The following is a 19,155-nucleotide window of genomic DNA, read 5'->3' as shown; positions in this document are numbered from 1 at the left end:
CACCTTTATTTAACAATTAAGTAGTTTACTTAAAGGGATACTGTCATGGGAAAAAAAGTATTTTTTAAAATGCATTAGTTAATAGTGCTGCTCCAGCAGAATTCTGCACTTAAATCTGTCTCAAAAGAGCAAACAGATTTTTTTTTTATAAATTTAATTTTGAAATCTGACATGGGGCTAGACATATTGTCCTTTTCCCAGCTGCCACAGTCTTGTAACTTGTGCTCTGATAAACTTCAGTTACTCTTTACTGCTGTACAAGTTGGAGTGATATCAGCCCCCTCCCTTTTCCCCCCAGCAGCCTAACAACAGAACAATGGGAAAGTAACCAGATGGCAGCTCCCTAACACAAGATATAAGCTGCCTGGTAGATTTAAGAACAGCACTGAATAGTAAAATCCAGGTCCCACTGTGACACATTCAGTTACATTGAGTAGGAAAAACAGCCTGCCAGAAAGCAGTTCCATCCTAAAGTGCTGGCTATTTCTGAAAGCACATGACGAGGCAAAATGACCTGAGAACTTAAAAAAAAACTAAAACTAATAATAAATTCACTTGCTGGGTCAAGAATGACATTTTATATTGTAGAGTGAATTCATTGCAGTGTAAACCGTGTAATTTAGAAATAAAAACTACATCATTAAAATCAAGACAGAATCCCTTTAACAATTAAATTATTGGTAATTTTCCTGCTGTCTTGGTCACATATCTTTATTAACGTGTAATAAAAATAGTTTGCATAAAGGTGGCCAAAGGTGTTTTTTTTTTCAACTGGCTGAATGAATTTTAGCAGGTTTGCCATGTAATTGTTAATGACAGGAACTGTATCAGTATCAATAGTCAAATTCCACTCAAGTTGGAGTGCTCCACCTGTTTAATCGATTCAGGTACCCAGTACTTGTAAAGCCCCAGATCAGCCTAGGGTCACAAATTTAGTTTCAATACACGTTTACTGCAGCACACTGGACACATTGTAAAAGTGCTATTTTTTTTTGGGTAGTGGGCTAAAAAATACATGCATCAGTTTCGCAACATTTTGGGCCTCTCTGGACCCTTTATCAATCTTTATAAATAATAAAGATTTTGTTTTAAATATCAACTCCACCCTTTGAGTAGATATTTTTTCCAATAAATTGAGAATATATTTGGTAGATTCTTTTCAGGACCTAGTTTAAAAACCAGACCGAGCGAGATCAGATGATCTTGTATTTTATGATTTCTGTAATGCTAACAGATAATTTACATACAACATGGTGTAACATGTGGGTGCCCAGTGGAAGAGGACAACCCCAAAGAACCCAGGAAAACATTTAACCTGTATTGAAAGATATATATGCTGCTGCCATTTTTTTTTTTTTTTGCCATAACTTTAAACTAATGTGAAAAGGCCATTTGTTTTAAGAATCTGTAGATTTTTTTTTTGCATTTGAAGGTTAAACATATAAAATATTATATGTGTGTGGATATGTATATACTGTATTTTCTAATGTTTAAAAGGCCATTTGTTTTAAGAATCTGTAGATTTTTTTACATTTTGAAGGTTAAACACAAATTATGTGTGTGTATCTGTATATATCTTCTATTAAAAAATGCATGCAGATTGGAGACATTGATAAATGATTTCATATGAATTGTTCATTCTGTCTCTGTAGAAATGCGAGAAACTAGAAAACAATTTTGATGACATCAAACATACAACTCTTGGTGAAAGAGGAGCATTGCGAGAAGCAATGAGGTAAGTCAGAGTGTCCATAGTAACAATCATTTGAGCGGTAAAGCAAAATTTGGTGCCCAAATGAGTTAATTTCTGAAATTTGCTCTATTCTAGAAGATATTCATTTGTCACTGTTGCAACTTCCCTTGGGGGTTGTTCTTTCTTCTGCACATGCATAAAAGTTTAGCATTTATTCTCAGTAGAAATGTAAATGTGTAATTTGTTTCTATAAAATGTTTATTGTATCCCTGTTTTCCAACGTGTGCAATAGGCATATGAAGTAAAATGGTACCTGTTCTGTCTTGTTTCTCCCCCCCCCCCCAATTACAAATCCTTCCAGTATATAGTCTTGCATTAAATGCCCTTTCATGAAAATATATGCAGCATCTGATAGTATGACCTTTTCGGGAAGTGAATTTCACAGCTTTCATTTTTTATATGTTATAAAGATGCTAAAGATAAAAGCACCCTTAATCACAAGAAGATAGATCTCTTATTTGTTTAAGCACCATGCATATGTTAAACCTCCTATGCATCACCTTTAGATTATCTACTCTGAATCTCAGCTGTCACATACATTAGATGCCAAAACCAGCAATCTGTTTAGATAACCCTCCACAGATGGAACATCTTGTGAGGATCTATTTTAACATGCAGTTTTGCTTCCCTTGCAAACATACAGTAGTTGTGTTGCTGTCACTTTTCTCATCTAAGGCTTTAAGCAAATTAGTGACCCTAATGGAAAACCTTGCACTATATGCCTTAGTCCAGTTAGGTAGAAAATTACTGACAACAAATCTCTGCTGTCTCAGCTCATGTCTCAATGGACATTTGAAGGCCAATTTATCAACATAAGCACTGCGTATCTTGACAGCGCTATATAAATAAATGATGATGATCAACATTCACCAAACTCGAATGTGAGCTTATTTATGAATAAATGTGACTCTCATCAACTAAATTGACTAAAAACATGAAGAAAAACTCAGACGCAGCAAAATCACATTGTACTAATTTTCAATGTCTAGCAACTCAAATGCAAATTGAAAAACTTTGATCAATTTTGCCTAGGTAACTTGCATTGATTACAAGAACTCTTAGATGCCACAATTGTACATTTAAAATGTTGGCACTAAATACAGCTAGAAAATGAGTTTTGGTAAATATAGCTCGAGTTTGTGAGTTCTCAAATTAAAAACTTCATGATGTTGCTAAATCTGCCCCATTGAGTTCCTAACAGCTAACAGACTTGTGTTTATACAGGCAGTTCCAAATTTTTATTCCATTATTTCCTAAAAAGTAAATATATTGACCCAAATGTGAACCTGTAGAAGCGTTAACCGCTGTTAGTGGTAAAATGTGTTAATTATTGTGAGTAGGCATTGTGTTTGAGTGAGCTTCCAGTTGTAAAATAACACTCATACATTTTTTGTTGAGCATAATGAAATTTCCAGTTTAATTTTTAAAGACCTTTTTTATGTACCTTTTAGGCTTTGGCACTAGGGACGAGTGAAATATTTTGGATAGTTTTGACATTAAAATATGCTCATAGACTTTAATGTAAAGTTTGAAAAATGTTGCACAAAAAATGTCCATTTACTTTAATGCGTTTAGCGAATTATTTGACTTTTGTGAAAGGGGTCAGATTCTCCCCATAACTAATTAACACATATTATGATGCATTTCATTGCCCACATAATTTGACATTCCATTAGTGGACAACAAAATGTTTGGAATGATGCCGCATTATTCAAGAATAATGCAATATGATTGCAATTCAAATGAATGAGGAGTGATTTGGAGTCTTTTTTCACCCACCCACAGCGTTATTAATTACCTTGGTGGCAAAATATACATGGAACTGCTACTTGTACCACATCACTTACTGACATTTAGTAAACAGGCACTGCTTCACTATTCATTGAAAAGTAACTCTATAAATGTATTCAGTAACTATGGTTAACCGTTAAAATAAAAGTTAAAATAAAAACTGTTTATTCATCACCTGTGATAGAATATTTTTACTTCCTGTATTTAGAAATGTACAACGGTTAAATAGTAAACGTTTAAGGGTACTTAAAACACATGCTGTAGACTGTATCATGTTCAGATAGCACAATCCAAGTGATTAGTAAAATTAGGAGAAAGTATTAACATGATTGCATTTCAAGTGCACTCCTATCATATACAAATAAAAATCTTTAAATGTCAAGATGACTGAAATCATTAAATGTCTAAATATGGAATCTTTCCTCATGGTTCTATGAGTGAACAATTTCCCAAGTATAGGAGGAAGACAAAATAGAAACAATAAGCGGATTTTTTTCCTAATCAGGGGAAAAGGTGTTTTTTAGTTCCTCATAATTTATACATAGTTTTTTTTTCCTAGGAGTAAAATGTTTGTACTTTCCTGTAGGTTATTATGGTATTTGCCATAACAGACCTAGAGAAAATTTGTAATTTTTGTTTTAAGTTATGCAAAAAAAAATTCAATGCAACAAAAATCCACTGCTTTTTATTTAGGTGTTAAGGATTTTATTTATGAAACCTAACATTCACACAGTGAGGCCAGTTTTGAAATTTTCAATTGAGAGAAAAAAGTGTAAAAACAAAAAATAATCACAAGCAACTTTTTTACACAACCACATTTTTAAAATACATCAATGTATTCATTTTAAAGGCTGTTCTTAAATAGCTTAATTAGAGATGAGCGGAATTTTTTGCCAAGTTTCATAACAAAAATGAGAACCATAAAAATTGTTGCTCGCCCAAAAGCCTTGACGCCCATAGACTTCAATGCATTTTGGCAAATTTTTGTCTAAGCAAAATGGGTCAGATTTGCCCATCACTAATCTGAATACCTGTTGCTGATGATACATTTTTAGATGCCTTCTGTTTTTCTTGATTATATATGTTTTCCTGTTGCAACATAAGCATCATTATAAACAGTAGAGGTATGGGGTCATTATCTGGAAAGCTGTTACAAGGAAAGCTCCAACTTTAGGGGAAGGCTATCTCCCATATAGACCATTTTAAACAATAATATACATTTTTTTAAAAAAATTTCCCTGTAGTAATGAGCGGTAGGTATAGTTTTCAAAACAATCCTATTGATTTTATTTAATGGTACAGGTATGGGACCTGTTATCCAGAATGCTCGGGACCTGGGGTTTTCCGGATAACGGATCTTTCCGTAATTTGGGTCTTCATGCCTTAAGTCTACTAGAAATTCATTTAAACATTAAATAAACCCAATAGGCTGGTTTTGCTTCCAATAAGGATTAATTATATCGTAGTTGGGATCAAGTACAAGCTACTGTTTTATTATTACAGAGAAAAAGGAAATCATTATTACAAATTTGGATTATTTGGATAAAATAGGGTCTATGGGAGACAGCCATTCCGTAATTCGGAGCTTTCTGGATATTGGGTTTCCGGATAAGGGACCCTATACCTGTATAATGATTTTTAGCATGCTTAAGTTATGATAACCCCAATTACGGAAAGATTCCTTATCTGGAATACACCAGGTCCCAATCATTCTGGATAAAATGTCCCATATCTGTATTACAGTTCTATACAATGCTGTTACAGCTTCCCTTTTGAAAGTAGATACACTTGCTTTCCTGTAGATTGTCCCTTAATTTATATATATAAACATGTGACCTCTAAATCAAATGTACCATACATAGATTTGAATGGCTTATTTTGAAATGAATGTGTGTGAGATATATTTTATACCATGCCATATTTTGACAGGAGATTTGTATACTGACTCCTGTTTAGCAAGTTTACAAAGGCTTATGAGCTTATTCAAGCTTACATGGCTTTTCATGTATAATATTCTAGATAACATAAATAATTTCCAGGTTCTTGTCAGCATTACAATTTTATTTTGAGATAAAGTAAAATATGATTTTGTTTCCTTTGAGAATATCACCAACTGTGGTTAGGATCACTGAGGTTTAAAGAGATTTTCTTTCACCATACAATGTTATAAGCCTCCTTTCTGTATAAAGCAGAACTAAGTACTTCTACCTGATTTATGGCTACCCACTAAGGATGATAGGATACAGTTTGATCTTGAATTATTTTATGTGGTATTATGGAATAGATTCCAAAGGTATATCCAAACAAGTTGAAATTCTATTGTAAGATAAAGTGCAAGCAATACTGCTAAAACAAATGGGTAACTTGTGTGATTTTAATATAGCCACGTGTAAGATTATCTTCTGATTCTCATTATCTGCGTTTGACATATTGGACCATGGTTACCTACATCTGGTAAAGTAAAATAGATAATATACACTGAAACTTCAAGTTGACATATCCTGCATAAGTTTTCCTGCATTTTACCCTGTTTGTCTGTGGTTCCACCAAAATATAATGCATAATATATTTTCTCTGATTTTTTTTTTTTGATACCCTGAAAACATAAAATGGGGGTTCTATTGTATCTGTGAAAGAAGTAAGAATAATAGCAATGTTCTATCCGTGTGGTCAATTTTGTGTGCAATTTTTAAATATTGTGTATATCGTGGTGAAAGGAATTGGGTTAAAATTGATGTTAAGAAATATATATATTCTTCTCTATAATAATTGATTGGGTTTTTTCCCTAAATTGCAATTTTTACCTGTTTTTCCATTGGTTTTCTTTTCACAATCATTTTATTTTTTAGAAAATGGAAAAAATGTAATTAAAGCAAAAAGGCACAGCCACATTTTTTTCACTTATATACCAAACTCACTGTTCATATAAAACATGCCCAAGAATGTTTTGGGTATGTGTTTACAATCAAGCATTGAACTATGGGAATTTAAAAGTTAATGCGACATACAGTATTCTAAGCAAGACACATTTTTTGTGTGCACAAAATGTAATGGGTACACTGAATGAGAATCCTCTATACTGATCCAGTCTGCAATGCAGTATTGCAACACAACTGTCTCTTCAGCCACCATGGGTCAGTAGGATGAGACAAATATTCAGGTTTTCACCTTTTTCCACCTCACTTTTAAATTGAACTTATAAAAGACACATTATAGGATTTCCATTTACTCAACCTACAGGTACAAAATTCTGCAAAAACATCAGAATTCACACTTGCATGCTCATATGAAGTGACCTAGCTTAAATGAAAATACTGGATACCAATGAAGTTGCCCAAAATTAACTTTATATACTCTGTATTTTGTCTGTGCCTCTGTCATTGGCATGGAAACACAAGTTAGCAATACTTTACATGTAGTCAAGAAGGTAGATAACTTCAAAGTTTCCACACTAACTTAATAAATTATATCACAAATAAATGCAACTCCTGTTGTGCTTTCCAATTACCACATAGTAAAGCATCAACAAATCTATATAATAGTTATTTTTCTATTTGCTGCAGAAAGTTTAGCACAGTGGGAAAGTAGGCATTTCACCTAAATTGTGTGTCGTGCCTGGGGAAAAAGAGTATTTATATATGTAAGGTAATAACATTGTTATGAAATATCTGTACTGGAATTTACATGCATAGTATGCATTACAAATAACTAACACTAGAATTTAGAATTTTTTTTTTCTAACCAGTACTTGTATAAAACTTGTGATATTTTTATTGCTTTTGTGAGGGCATAAAATAGAATAAACTGTACTTAATTGAAGAGATTAAGGTTGCAGATAGTAGCAGGAGATTCTGGAAAATTCATTAGGTGATGACTTCTAATGGGAATAATTGTGTTCTTAATCATAATTGTGTGGCAATTAAAATAACACAAAGAAGACTAATTGCAGACTAGAGGAGCCAAGCAGTGTTCAGAAGTAATAGGGAAATTAGACTACAACGAGACTGTGGAAATTTTTATACAAGCGATACTGAAACTGTTTAGTCGATTGTGTTTTTAATTCACTGAGATGCACCAGAGGTCATTAAATGAAGTTTGCGATACTGTACCCCCAAATGACCTACACAGTATGGGATGAAATATGCTAATAGTAATGAAAGTGCTGCTACGAATCAGTGTCTATTTGCTTGTGAGAGATAAATATGCTCTGCACTGGCACATGGGGGTACTTTTGTGTGTGTAAACTATGGTAATCAGTCCTACGCTGTTTTGCTTTGTCTTTAGCCATTTTATTTATGCTTGAAGATTTTTACTGTGTTTATATCTAAATATACCTGTTTGATTAAAACTAGAAACACAAGGCAGTAACAGTAAATTGGGCTCATTTAGGAACATTAGGCAAATTTGCACCTCTGCAGTAACGCATAGCAACCAATCAGTGATTAGCTTTTTTTCAGCCACCAGAGGGGCCCGAAACTTTAGCCTTTTTGCAGATGTCAATGGGCTAAATAAATCACTGTTGACACAAAGAAATTCAATTGTGCGCTTCCAGATTTTTCTGCACCTTTAAGCAGAACTGTGAAAGCAAACATCTGGTTGGTTGCTATGAGTTACTGCCCAGTTACAAGTTTGTCCACTGCTTATAAACAACCCCACAAGTTTTATGTATTGGAAGATACAGTAGATCTGTTTTTTGAGCAGTGTGTATGCAAATTCATAATTAAATGACTGGTAAAAAGTCAATTTAATAATAAAATTGTATCCTAATAAGGGAAACTTTGTCTGCCAGGGTCAGTAAATAATTTAATAAATAGAAAATGATGACCAATCCTTATTCATTGTAGGCCCAGTTAGTTAATTAATAGCACTATGTATAATATATGTATTGTACCCATTTGTTGCTCTAGTAATAGCAGACACTGAGTATTATTTCTCATGATTTTTGTTCTGTTAAAAAAAAAAAACCCATTGGAAATTTGCACATTTTTTTTAAATTAGATTCACAAAGTCCTTTTTTCACTTGTGAGAAATGTTACATTTGCAGAAGAACCATATAAATAGAAATCCCTGTATTTTAATTATTTTTCTCTGTGCATGTTGACTTGTTCATATCCAGAACATCCATAGGTGCTCAAAATATAACTATTTATAAATAAATTATTTGCAAGCTTACTAATGAGAGCTTTAAAGTACAATGAGTAATAATAATAATACAGTATAATGTATAACAAAAGAGTGATTGTTTCTGTACTCATTTTTGAATACTACTGCTAATACTACTGCTAATGTGTTTCCTACAGTTCTTTTTACTATTGTATGGTTATTTGGCTTTAATTGCTTACCTACTTTATCATCATGTAGTAGTACTCACTGAATTGTTTGTTATTTTTATGTTACCAACAGCAGCAGAACGTGATATAGAATTTAAGGAGTTATAATCTAGTAAAGTTCCTGTAACTTCAAATGCTAGAGAAGCATATTAAAATATGTAAATGTGTTACTAGTCTGCATTCACAAGATAAACCAAATTACCAGATGGTAGTGTAACTAAAGGTACTATACAAGCAGTAAGAAAATCATCAGTCTGATCAGTCTGAACTCACAGGAGGAACCGTATGGGGATCTGCACAGTTAATGGAGCTGGTGTTCATAGAGGATTCTTGTTAAATAAATGTGTAGAAGGCAGAAAAAGATGTGAGAAACTATATTGTTTTGGTTTGTAGATGTCTGTTCCTCTGCATAAGTGGGAAATCTGAAAACACAGGAAAATTAAATACTGTTGCATTTAGGTTTGAATGTAATGTAGGTTAGCATTTGATGGCAATATTGTGGTGTTTATACAAATGGCCTGTAGATGTCACTGCTCAAGACATACTTCCTGGACAGCTTAAAAGCGAAAGTTAGTGTTGTGTAATGCCTGCATGATTCTGCTAATAAAGCACAGTTAAACACTACTCATCCTTGGCTACCCAAAACATAACAAATATAACCAGTTAAAGAAGCTATAAAACTAGATATTTATATCTTTTTGCAATTTCAAGTAGGCACAATATATTAATGCCTGATTTATTGTACTCTAAACTATAAATTGAATCTAATAATAATCAGTCATGGGAAAAAAATATGCCCAATGTCAAATGTTTTCTTTCTTTTATTACATTGTTACACTCTGCCATATGTAGTTAACAAAGCATAATGTAACTGCATTATTTAGAATCTGCTAAACATGGGAAACCAAAAAAAAGTACACACAAAGAAGACATTATAATAAATAAATAAGTATAAATACACAGCAAGAGACCCAGTAGGAAGGAGCCCCTCCCCCGTAGAGCTTACATTCTAGTCTGATCCATACTACTTCCTGTTCATGTGACCATAAATGTCATGCCATCCCCTCACTTTTCTCACTCTATCAATCCTTACTTACTAACATTCAATTTATGCTGTAAAACATGCTAAGTAAAGAAGTAACTTATGGTAAAAAAAAATAATAATAATTTTATAGTATGTTTCTAGCATACACATAGCCTCATGGATAGATCGTTACATATGCATTGCATATGGACTTTAGTGCGGCTGTGGTTTAGTAATATGGTTTTCTGTGAGCTTCTTAGCAAATTTAGTTATGCAATAAAAGTTTCAAAGTTTTCTATAGGTCTAAACACCAGTTTGTGTGTTTTTTTTGTTTTTTTTAATATGGTTTTAAAGCCGTAATAGTGTGGTGAACCATAGCAACCAATCTGCAATTAGTTAACATTCCCACAATAAAGCAGAGATCTAATTAGGTAAAGCACTACTGTAGTTGGGTATAGCTAACCATTTGTTTTTACATCAGCTATTTGTTGCATTAAGTGAGGGTTTATTTACAGTAACCGGACAAGCTCACACCACAAGTGTCATGCTGAAATTAATGTAGTATAAAGGAAATTAAGTTCATACAGAAATTGTTTATACAGTACATCAGCCAATTAGAGGCTTTTAGCACAGGTTATTTTAACTGAGACATATGCTATTATTTAGCATATGCTGTTATTTACATAATACATATTTATATGTTGTTTACACTGTGTGAGTCAGGATGCAATGGATATCTTATCTTAACACTTAGAATGTAAGCTCTATGGGGCAGGAATCTCTTTCCATTTTGTTTCTTTGATCTTTAATATTACTGTACTTTGCATTTATTATTGTAATAATCCCCTGTTTGTTCTTATAATGTATAGTCCAGCTGTACAGTGTTGCGTGCATAAGTATGCTATATAGATACAAATATACTTACATCTTATTACTCAGTCCTACATTTACAGTTTGATATAAAATTACATATTCTGAAAAATATACATTATGTTCCAGTCCTTGACAGTGTTTAGAGCAATGTTACATTTCAGGCATTTGGCTACTTTACTGAAACTTTCAAAAATTGTTTTCCCTTTTGATATTGCTCAGATTCATCATATTCTTTCTAATGGCAAGTTACCATGACAGCAGATGTGTTCAATTATAGCATGCGAACAAGCCATTTAATACAGTAGAAGGACCTCTGGCTGATGCAGGATTGTAACCTTTGATGCTTTGCCATTACTGCACAACATAATGGTTCACATTTCATTTATTTTTCGATAGAGCCAGGGATCTGTTTTAGAAGAGGGCATAGACTGGTAACTATCCTTACCAACAACATTTCATATTTTACATTGTTCCAGAGAAGTGCACTCTATCACTCAAAATTTACTAAAGAAAGAAATGTGTTAGGTGCTTCATGTTCTCCTTTCTGACAGCAATCCAAATAAAGTCTCGGGGCCTTATTTATCAAAATTCGGATTTGTGAAATATTCCAGTTTTTTTTTACTTCGAATAAACAAGCTCAAGAAAAACTTGAACTGAGTAAATAGTTAAATTTTTGTCTAGAACATGCCCATGAGTTTTTTTTTTTTTATTATACAACTCTATCCAGTACCTCCGCATCCTGCATAGAAAGCTGCATACACATGTTTAAAGCTATACAACACACGCAACTGAAGCATACTGATTTAGCAGGATCCATTGCTAAATTCATTGTTTGTTTAGGAAATAGTCTTTGGTACAATTTATAGACCATGTGGTTTATCACATAGATACAGTGAAACCTATTTTGCTTGTTTTGTAGTGCTACAAAAAAATCATATAGGCTTAGGCACAAAGCAAGATCACATGTACAATATATCTGCCAGGTCAATGATTTAGTGACTGCCTTTAGCACTAAATGGGTTTAATTAGCAACGTGTATTGGTGTCAAAACTAAGTAAAAATGTGTTGTGTTTGAAACCTAGGTTTCCAACATATAAATTTGAAATCAAACACCCTATAATGTAGAGCACAAGTGTAGCCTCAGTCAACGGGTTGCCAGTTTGTTAGGCTTCTCCCCAATAAAATAAATCACTGGCTCTAGCTGGCATTCCCCTTCTTTAAAAAGAGTGCAGGCAATGCTGGAAACCTTATGTGGTTTCTTATTTAGCAAAGGTATAGTTTCTCCTCTTCTGTCATATAAGTTTATCTTGTTTACAAAATGTTAATGTATATTAGTATATCGGTCTCATGATTGTTCAGCAAAATCTAGTTTTGTTTTCTACAGACTAAGTTTTCTTAAGCTTCCACCAAATTACAGTACCTCTTGTCTATTGCTCTGCTACTATCATAAACACAGTAAGAATTGATACTTTGTTTTCAAATAATTAAAAAAATAATATATATATAATTTTTTTTTTTTTTTTATAAACACAAAATATTAGGTTGTGACCAAGGCTAGCACTGAATAGCACTGCCATTTTCAAGCATTCAGCTTTTCAGAAAGTTTTGAAGGTGCATGTTCTAAGCACAGTGGTTTAATCAATTCCTCAGTGAGCCGTGCTGACCTAAGATTTAAAGGGCAAATTGGGGCACTCATAATTGCAGTCAAGCTACAGTGGCCTCAAATGAAAGGTCATCTATCTGCCTGAACTCATAGTAGAAATCTATTAATGAATGCTGGTGCATGCCTGATGTGTTATAAACAGACATCACATATTTAGGTTGACTCATTATGCCTGAAGAATTGATGGAGAAGAACATGCACATGAGAGGTTTGATGGATAGGTGTGATAGGAGTAAATGGAAACTTTGAATCACAAATGTATAGAACAAATAGTACTTTCCGTCTGTAAAATACCCAGCTGAAGTATTCCTCGAGAATATGTGATATGTAGGTTTTCAAAAGCTCTTTTTAAAACTAATTTTATGTTTTGAATAGGAATGTGCTTGATGGCTGCTGTAAAAATAAAATGTGTGTCCTTGAAAATAATACTAACCCTTAAAAGCTGCTGTAGTATGTTTAAAAAAATATACATTATGGGGTTAGTTACTAAAACTCGATTTATTTTCTGGTCGAGGTTTTTTGTGCAAACATTTTTTGTGGAAAAAGAAACCTCACATTTTTACATCTGCCATCTCAAACCTGCCAAGATCATGCAGAAGTCAATGGCAGATGTGCCTTTTACAATTTTGAAGATATCGTGCTCTGCACTCAGATTTGTCCGATAATCCCAAAAAGTTTGGGACTTTTCAGGGCAATTACCCAAAAAAATCTAATGATTCGGGCTTCAAATCTAAAAAAAATTGTATGATGCGAATTTTCACTGGATTTCATAGTCTTTTTCCCAACCCAACTTTTTTGAGTTATTTTATTGATAAATAGGATAAAATCGTGGATGGGAGTTTGGTCGAGCTTAGTTTAATAAAAAGATAAGATAAATTTAAGTTTTAGTAAATAACACCCTTGTGTAGCATTGTCACTGAAATGTACTGATCCTTATAGTCTGTGATCGCTATACAGTTATAAAGGAAATGAACAGCACAAATATTACTATGTAAAATATAACATTCCCTGTATTTTCTGAAATGTCAATTTATACATAATGAATTCAACAATAGATTTACCTGTACAACTATTATCAGTGAAACTTGTATTTTCCCAACAGACATAACTGTTACATTATAAAGTGTTTATAAAGTACCAGCTACACTTTGGCTTTTAAAAAATAGGATCGGAACCTGTATTTATTCTAGAAAAAAATGTATTATATTCGAGAATTCAGAATCTGTAGAACAGGATTTTTTTGTTTTATTTTTGGTATTGCTAAACAAGTCAACAGGTCTTACTAATTAATTATAGACTTTTCACAATATAGGGCACATATAACCGCTTGTAAATTATTTTCAGACATGGATTCACGGCTCAAGAAAAAAGCTGCGCAAAGAAAGAAAAATGATGTGAAAAAAGCCAATTGACTGATGCATTTAGTTTAAAAGGAACTACAGCACAAATGTCTAGTGACTTTATTGGATTTTGCCTGAAAAATTGTTACAAAAAACGCTCACTGACTCAAAGTGTTTTAAAAGTACGAAAAAGCCCATTGACTTCAATGTGTGTTGAGAATTTTTGAAATTTTGCTAATTTTATGGCAAAGCAAAACAGGGCTGATTCACCCATCACTAAATCTAGCCACTAAGATTGAATTAAATAATTTTATATATTGATGTTTAAATGTTTTAACAGTTTCAGACTCCACTCAACCCAATAGAAAATTTTATGTTCTGTAAATTTAAAATGTGTATACTCACTCAGCAGGACTGTTAGTTAATACAAACGTTGTTCTTCGAAAGTCCTCTTAGGGGCAAAATGTATCAAAGTGTGAAATTATATTGTATCAAATACATTATTCATATACCTCATTATAATCTGCAACAAAATCACAATAGCGATAACGGCATCGTAGTTAAAACTGAAAGATCAGAACAGAAGTGTGTGTGACCTTTGATGGCAATAACGTTAAGATTTAGCTATCTTAATTGGCTATCACACTCCTTTGAAAAGTACATACTGTATAAGCTCTGCTATCTGCTTGTACTATGGTTCAGAACTCTTAGGACAGATTTATTTGAGTTTGAGGAAAAACTCAAGATCACAGAACTTTTTAAACCCTACCAGTCCCATACCACTTAACATGATTTGTAAGCTGTGTGAGTCTATATAATAGTTTTGCATTGATTTCTGAGACCAAATACACAATAGACTAAAACAATTATTAAAGATTTCTTTGTACAAAGGTGTCTACTCACATCTTAGCAATAAATAGGGTTGAGTAAATGTTTTTGCCTCATGCAGACTTGCAGCAAAATTGACTTCACGAATGATGAAAATTTTTCAAATCTGTGCTAGAATTTTAGAGTTTTTTGTTTTGCCCATTGACTCCACTGTAATTGGTGTGAAAAAAGAGTTTCACTGACTCAAATGCATTTGGTGTGAGAAAATAGACACCTACCAACCAATTTCTTTCTAACTGCTAGGAGGCCTGAAATAATGTTCATTCTGCCTTTACCTTTAGACATGTCCTTATCTCTCCTATGGACAACCTTCAGACAACTAGCAAATCACTCCTTTGTGAAATGAATTATACGTGGCACTTCCTAGGGGAAATCCTGCTAACTGTAGCAGGATAAAGCATCTTCTTGTCCAGTATTCATTAGGGATCCATCGACTCCACTATTTTGGGATTCGGGTGAATCCAAAATCTTTCATGAAGGATTAAGACAAATCCCAAACCAAATCTGCATATGAAACTAAGAGTAGGAAGTGCTCAAAGGACCTGTGTGCATAGTGCACACAAAAAAACTTCCTTGCTTTTTAGATTAGGTTCAAACAGGCACTTGGATTTGGTTGAATCCTCGTGAAAGAGGCTAAATCCTGGGTAAATCCAGAAGCTAATACTCTTTTTTTTATAAAATTTGACAGATACCTTGACTTTACCTAACTTGAAAAATTTGAGCTCTAAAATTCGAACTTTGCTAAATAACCCCCTAAGTGTTTGATATGAATCATCATGTATGTGGTACAAACTTTGCTTCGTTACAATAGGTAAAAAATTTAGCAGTTCAGTGTAAAAATAAAAATTGGCTAAAAAGATAGGTTGTGCAAAATTAAAAATGTTTCTATATAGTTAGCCAAAAATGTATAAAGGCTGGAGTGACCAGATGTGTAACATAAAAGTCAGAACACTACTTCCTGCTTTTCAGCTCTCTAACTCTTAGTTAGTCAGCAACTTTAAAATGAGCCCCATGGGACATAACTGTACAGTAAGTTTGCAATTGATCTTAGCACGCAGGTCAGATTCAAAAGCAAACAATTATGGCCCATGTGCCTCCCCCCCCATAAGTCACTGATTGGTTATTGCCTGGTAACTAATCCTTGGAAACCAAGAGAGCTGCAAATAACTAACTATACTGGAAACTTTTTTCTATTTTGCACAGCCTATCTACTGCATTTACCCAGTTTTTATTTTTAAACTGAACAATTCCTTTAAAAATTTAATTTGCCATTTGGGGACATTTTGAAAAATGCCATTTTTACCTTCTTAAAGTAACAGTAACACCAAAAACTGAAGTGCATCCAAGTAATTATAATATAATGTACTGTTGCTCTGCACTGGTAAAACGGGGGTGTTTGCTTCAGAAAGACTGCTACAGTTAATATAAACAAGCTGCTGTGTAGCCATGGGGGCAGTCATTCATGCTGGAAAAAAAGAGAAAAGGCACAGGTTACATAGCAGATAACAGATAAAACACCATTGTATTGGGCAGGGCTTGTCATTATGTGCAATGTAACCTGTGCATTTTCTCCTTCTCTCCAGCTTGAATGGCTGCCCCCATTGCTACACAGCAGCTTATTTATATAAACTATAGTAGTCTTTCTGAAGCAAACACCTGGCTTTTACCAATGCAAGCTGACAGTATATTATATGTTAATTACTTTGAAATACTTAAAAGTGGGTGTTACTGTTCCTTTAAGGACTTTCTAAAATAAAGCTCAGCTGGCAGCATATGCTGTGAAGTGTAGATGTTCATCTATATCCCAGTCCTTAGTACAAGATAACCATATAATTGTTCTGCTAATAAATACTAACTTATCTGTAAAACTTCTACACCTGATAACTTTAAGCATATATTTGCTTAGGCTATAAGCAAATTGGAATTTTATCAGCTCATATTTGCAAATGTGTGGAATATAACTACATTTATTTGCTTAACAGACAATCTGCTCCATGCAGCAGTAGTCGTATCAGCAGGCAGTCCTATGTTTAAAGGTTCAGTATGTTAACCTTTGCAGGCACAACCATTTCTTTTTGCTTTCTTGTAGCTCAAATATCTCTCTGATAGAGTTCAAACCCCTAGGGCTGCAATTACATTGTAGGTCAATTGCAAAGCAAAGCAGAAAAGGTTGCTTGAAACAAAGTAGTGATAACTAATATTTCTGATACCATATGTTACCAAAGCAGTGTAAATAAGCAATTCATTAATGCAGTCCAAGTTTTGCAAATGCAAACTTCCATGTGCAGTTTTAATATCCCCAGATCGGATTTTTTAATGGATCTTTTTTTCTGTAACATTTTACTACTGCTGCCTAACATGACAAAGGAGGCTATACAGCAATAAAGATTTTCTTTCAACAGCTTTAGAGTCCCCTGTGCAACACATTCCACTTCTTAAAAAGAACTGTGAGGTCCCTTGATTTATTACACTATTTACTCCATTTCCCTTAGAAGGTACAGTCATTGTGAACAAGGCATTTAGGTCTAGCTGATTGTAACACTGACAATGTTAGACCTGCTAAGCTTTCTAGATATTCTCAGCAAATATGTCTAAATTGCTTAGCATACAGGTATTACTGATTCAAGATTTTAAGGTCTTTCAAAAGCATTTTATCTGCTTCTCTGATGTTTTTTTTTTTTTATTTCAGCATTGCTCTACTTTGCAGTAATAGTCTAATTCCTTTAAGAGCTTGTTATAAGCTGTTAACATCCAGGTGCAATTTTTATAACCCACACAAATACATTTACAAGTAGCCAAACCACTTGTGACACTTGAAAAATGCAATCATATTCACGGGAATATTCCTTAAAAAAAGTATAAAGTCGCAGATGATTTTATTATAAGAAATGACTAAAACTACCATTGTTAGGGATTGCACAAAACACATTTGTACATGGTTACCTTAGCAACAAAGAGGTTGTCAAACAAAGTTAAGTTCATATACATTTAATATGTAAGGAAATTTGTTTTGGACCAAAAAGTTTCAAGGTTTGAACAATTACTATACATGATGGTGTACAAGATAGTAAAAACCTAAGAGGAAGAGCACACAAAATTGCATTGTGCATAAATGTGTCCAGAGTAAGCACTATAGGGACGCCACACGCCATATTGATGCCAATACATGACAGAGGTAATGTCCCAGTCCTTACCAGATAACCAACAGCCCCCTTCCTCCAAGCCCTTTAATAAAATACAACACTTATGCTTAATGGATGAAAAGGCTGAAGAACTGTTTTTATTATAACAAGTGATATTTAGTGCAAAACACACTACGGTAAATGATAACATATCATCAACATAGCATAAAATAACAATATTTGTATAACAAACAATTAACTCTTGAATACCCACATACTGTAGCAAACCTTTTAACAGCACAACCCAACAGCGCTGCCAGCTGCCATAGTAGCCTGTAACCCACCTGCTAACCAAACAAATCCTATTCCTGTGGCGTTTTGTTACACCTGAGGTGCCAGGCCTTCCAGCTACCCATTAAACCTGCAACTCCTATGCTCACACACCTATTGGTTCCTGGACTCCATGACCCCGCCGTCACCTACCATATATCTATGGGAGGGTGGGTGGAAGTTTTTTGGGGCTGCTACAAAATGGAGTGGGGGCGGCAACCTCAGTGCCCTTCCTTTAAAGCCTGGCCTATGTCACCCTGACCCACTCCTTTACTGCCCAATCCCATACAATCAACTAGGAGGGGCTTCTGCACCTCCGGCTCTGTCATGCCCCTGTTTCCCATGGTTGTGCCCCATGTCATCGGGTTATTTGAAGCGGCCTGGGTAATTACAAGAAATAAATAAGCAGCATATCTCAGTTCAGAAGCCTCTCTTCTGCCAATCGTGTCAATTTTGTATATGATACTGAATAAAAAAGTGAAACCATATATAGTGCAGATTGAATTTGAATTTATTAACTTAAAAAGCATAAAACCAATTGCAAATGGTTGCACACAGACATACGAAGGGAAGTAAGCAAATAGATTTCATAACATAGGCACCCCACATATGATTAAAAATAAAAATGGCTAAACACACCTACAAATTACACCCCCCGCTTCCTCGGGAAAAAATTGATATGAGTGGGAGAAGAGTGGCTTCTGATAAGTGTGGTTAACCTGTAGTGTTTACGTTTCTGTTCAACATTGAGTTGAATTGTTATTTTTGACCCCAACCTTTTAGAATTTATTGCATGATAGTGTGATTTTGTGTGCACTTCCCCCCCCCTTTTTTTTTACAGTTGATTGGACATGTGCCTTCTTTGAAGAAGTTGAGTTGGAGATAGCTCGGTACCTGGGGTTGTCCAGATAAGCGATCTTTCTGTAATTTGGATCTTCATACCTTAAGTCTACTAGAAAATCACGTAAACATTAAATAAACCCAATAGGCTGGTTTTGCTTCCAATAAGGATTAATTATAACTTGGTTTGGATAAAGTACA

The 19,155-nt window shown here is 33.9% G+C and overlaps 1 protein-coding gene across 1 annotated transcript in view; it reads left to right on the top strand.

Annotated features, from left to right (window-relative positions):
• The window catches only part of dpyd.L (dihydropyrimidine dehydrogenase L homeolog), a 404,384-nt gene that overhangs the window by 81,712 nt on the left and 303,517 nt on the right, over nucleotides 1-19,155 (top strand). Inside the window, exon 3 of the mRNA XM_041590529.1 lies at nucleotides 1,653-1,735. Coding sequence (XP_041446463.1) covers nucleotides 1,653-1,735 — 83 coding nt within the window. The remainder of the gene's footprint in view (nucleotides 1-1,652; nucleotides 1,736-19,155) is intronic.

The sequence above is a fragment of the Xenopus laevis genome, chromosome 4L, assembly GCF_017654675.1.
Source record: "Xenopus laevis strain J_2021 chromosome 4L, Xenopus_laevis_v10.1, whole genome shotgun sequence".
NCBI lineage: Eukaryota > Metazoa > Chordata > Amphibia > Anura > Pipidae > Xenopus > Xenopus laevis.
This window is presented reverse-complemented; position numbering and strand designations above follow the sequence as displayed.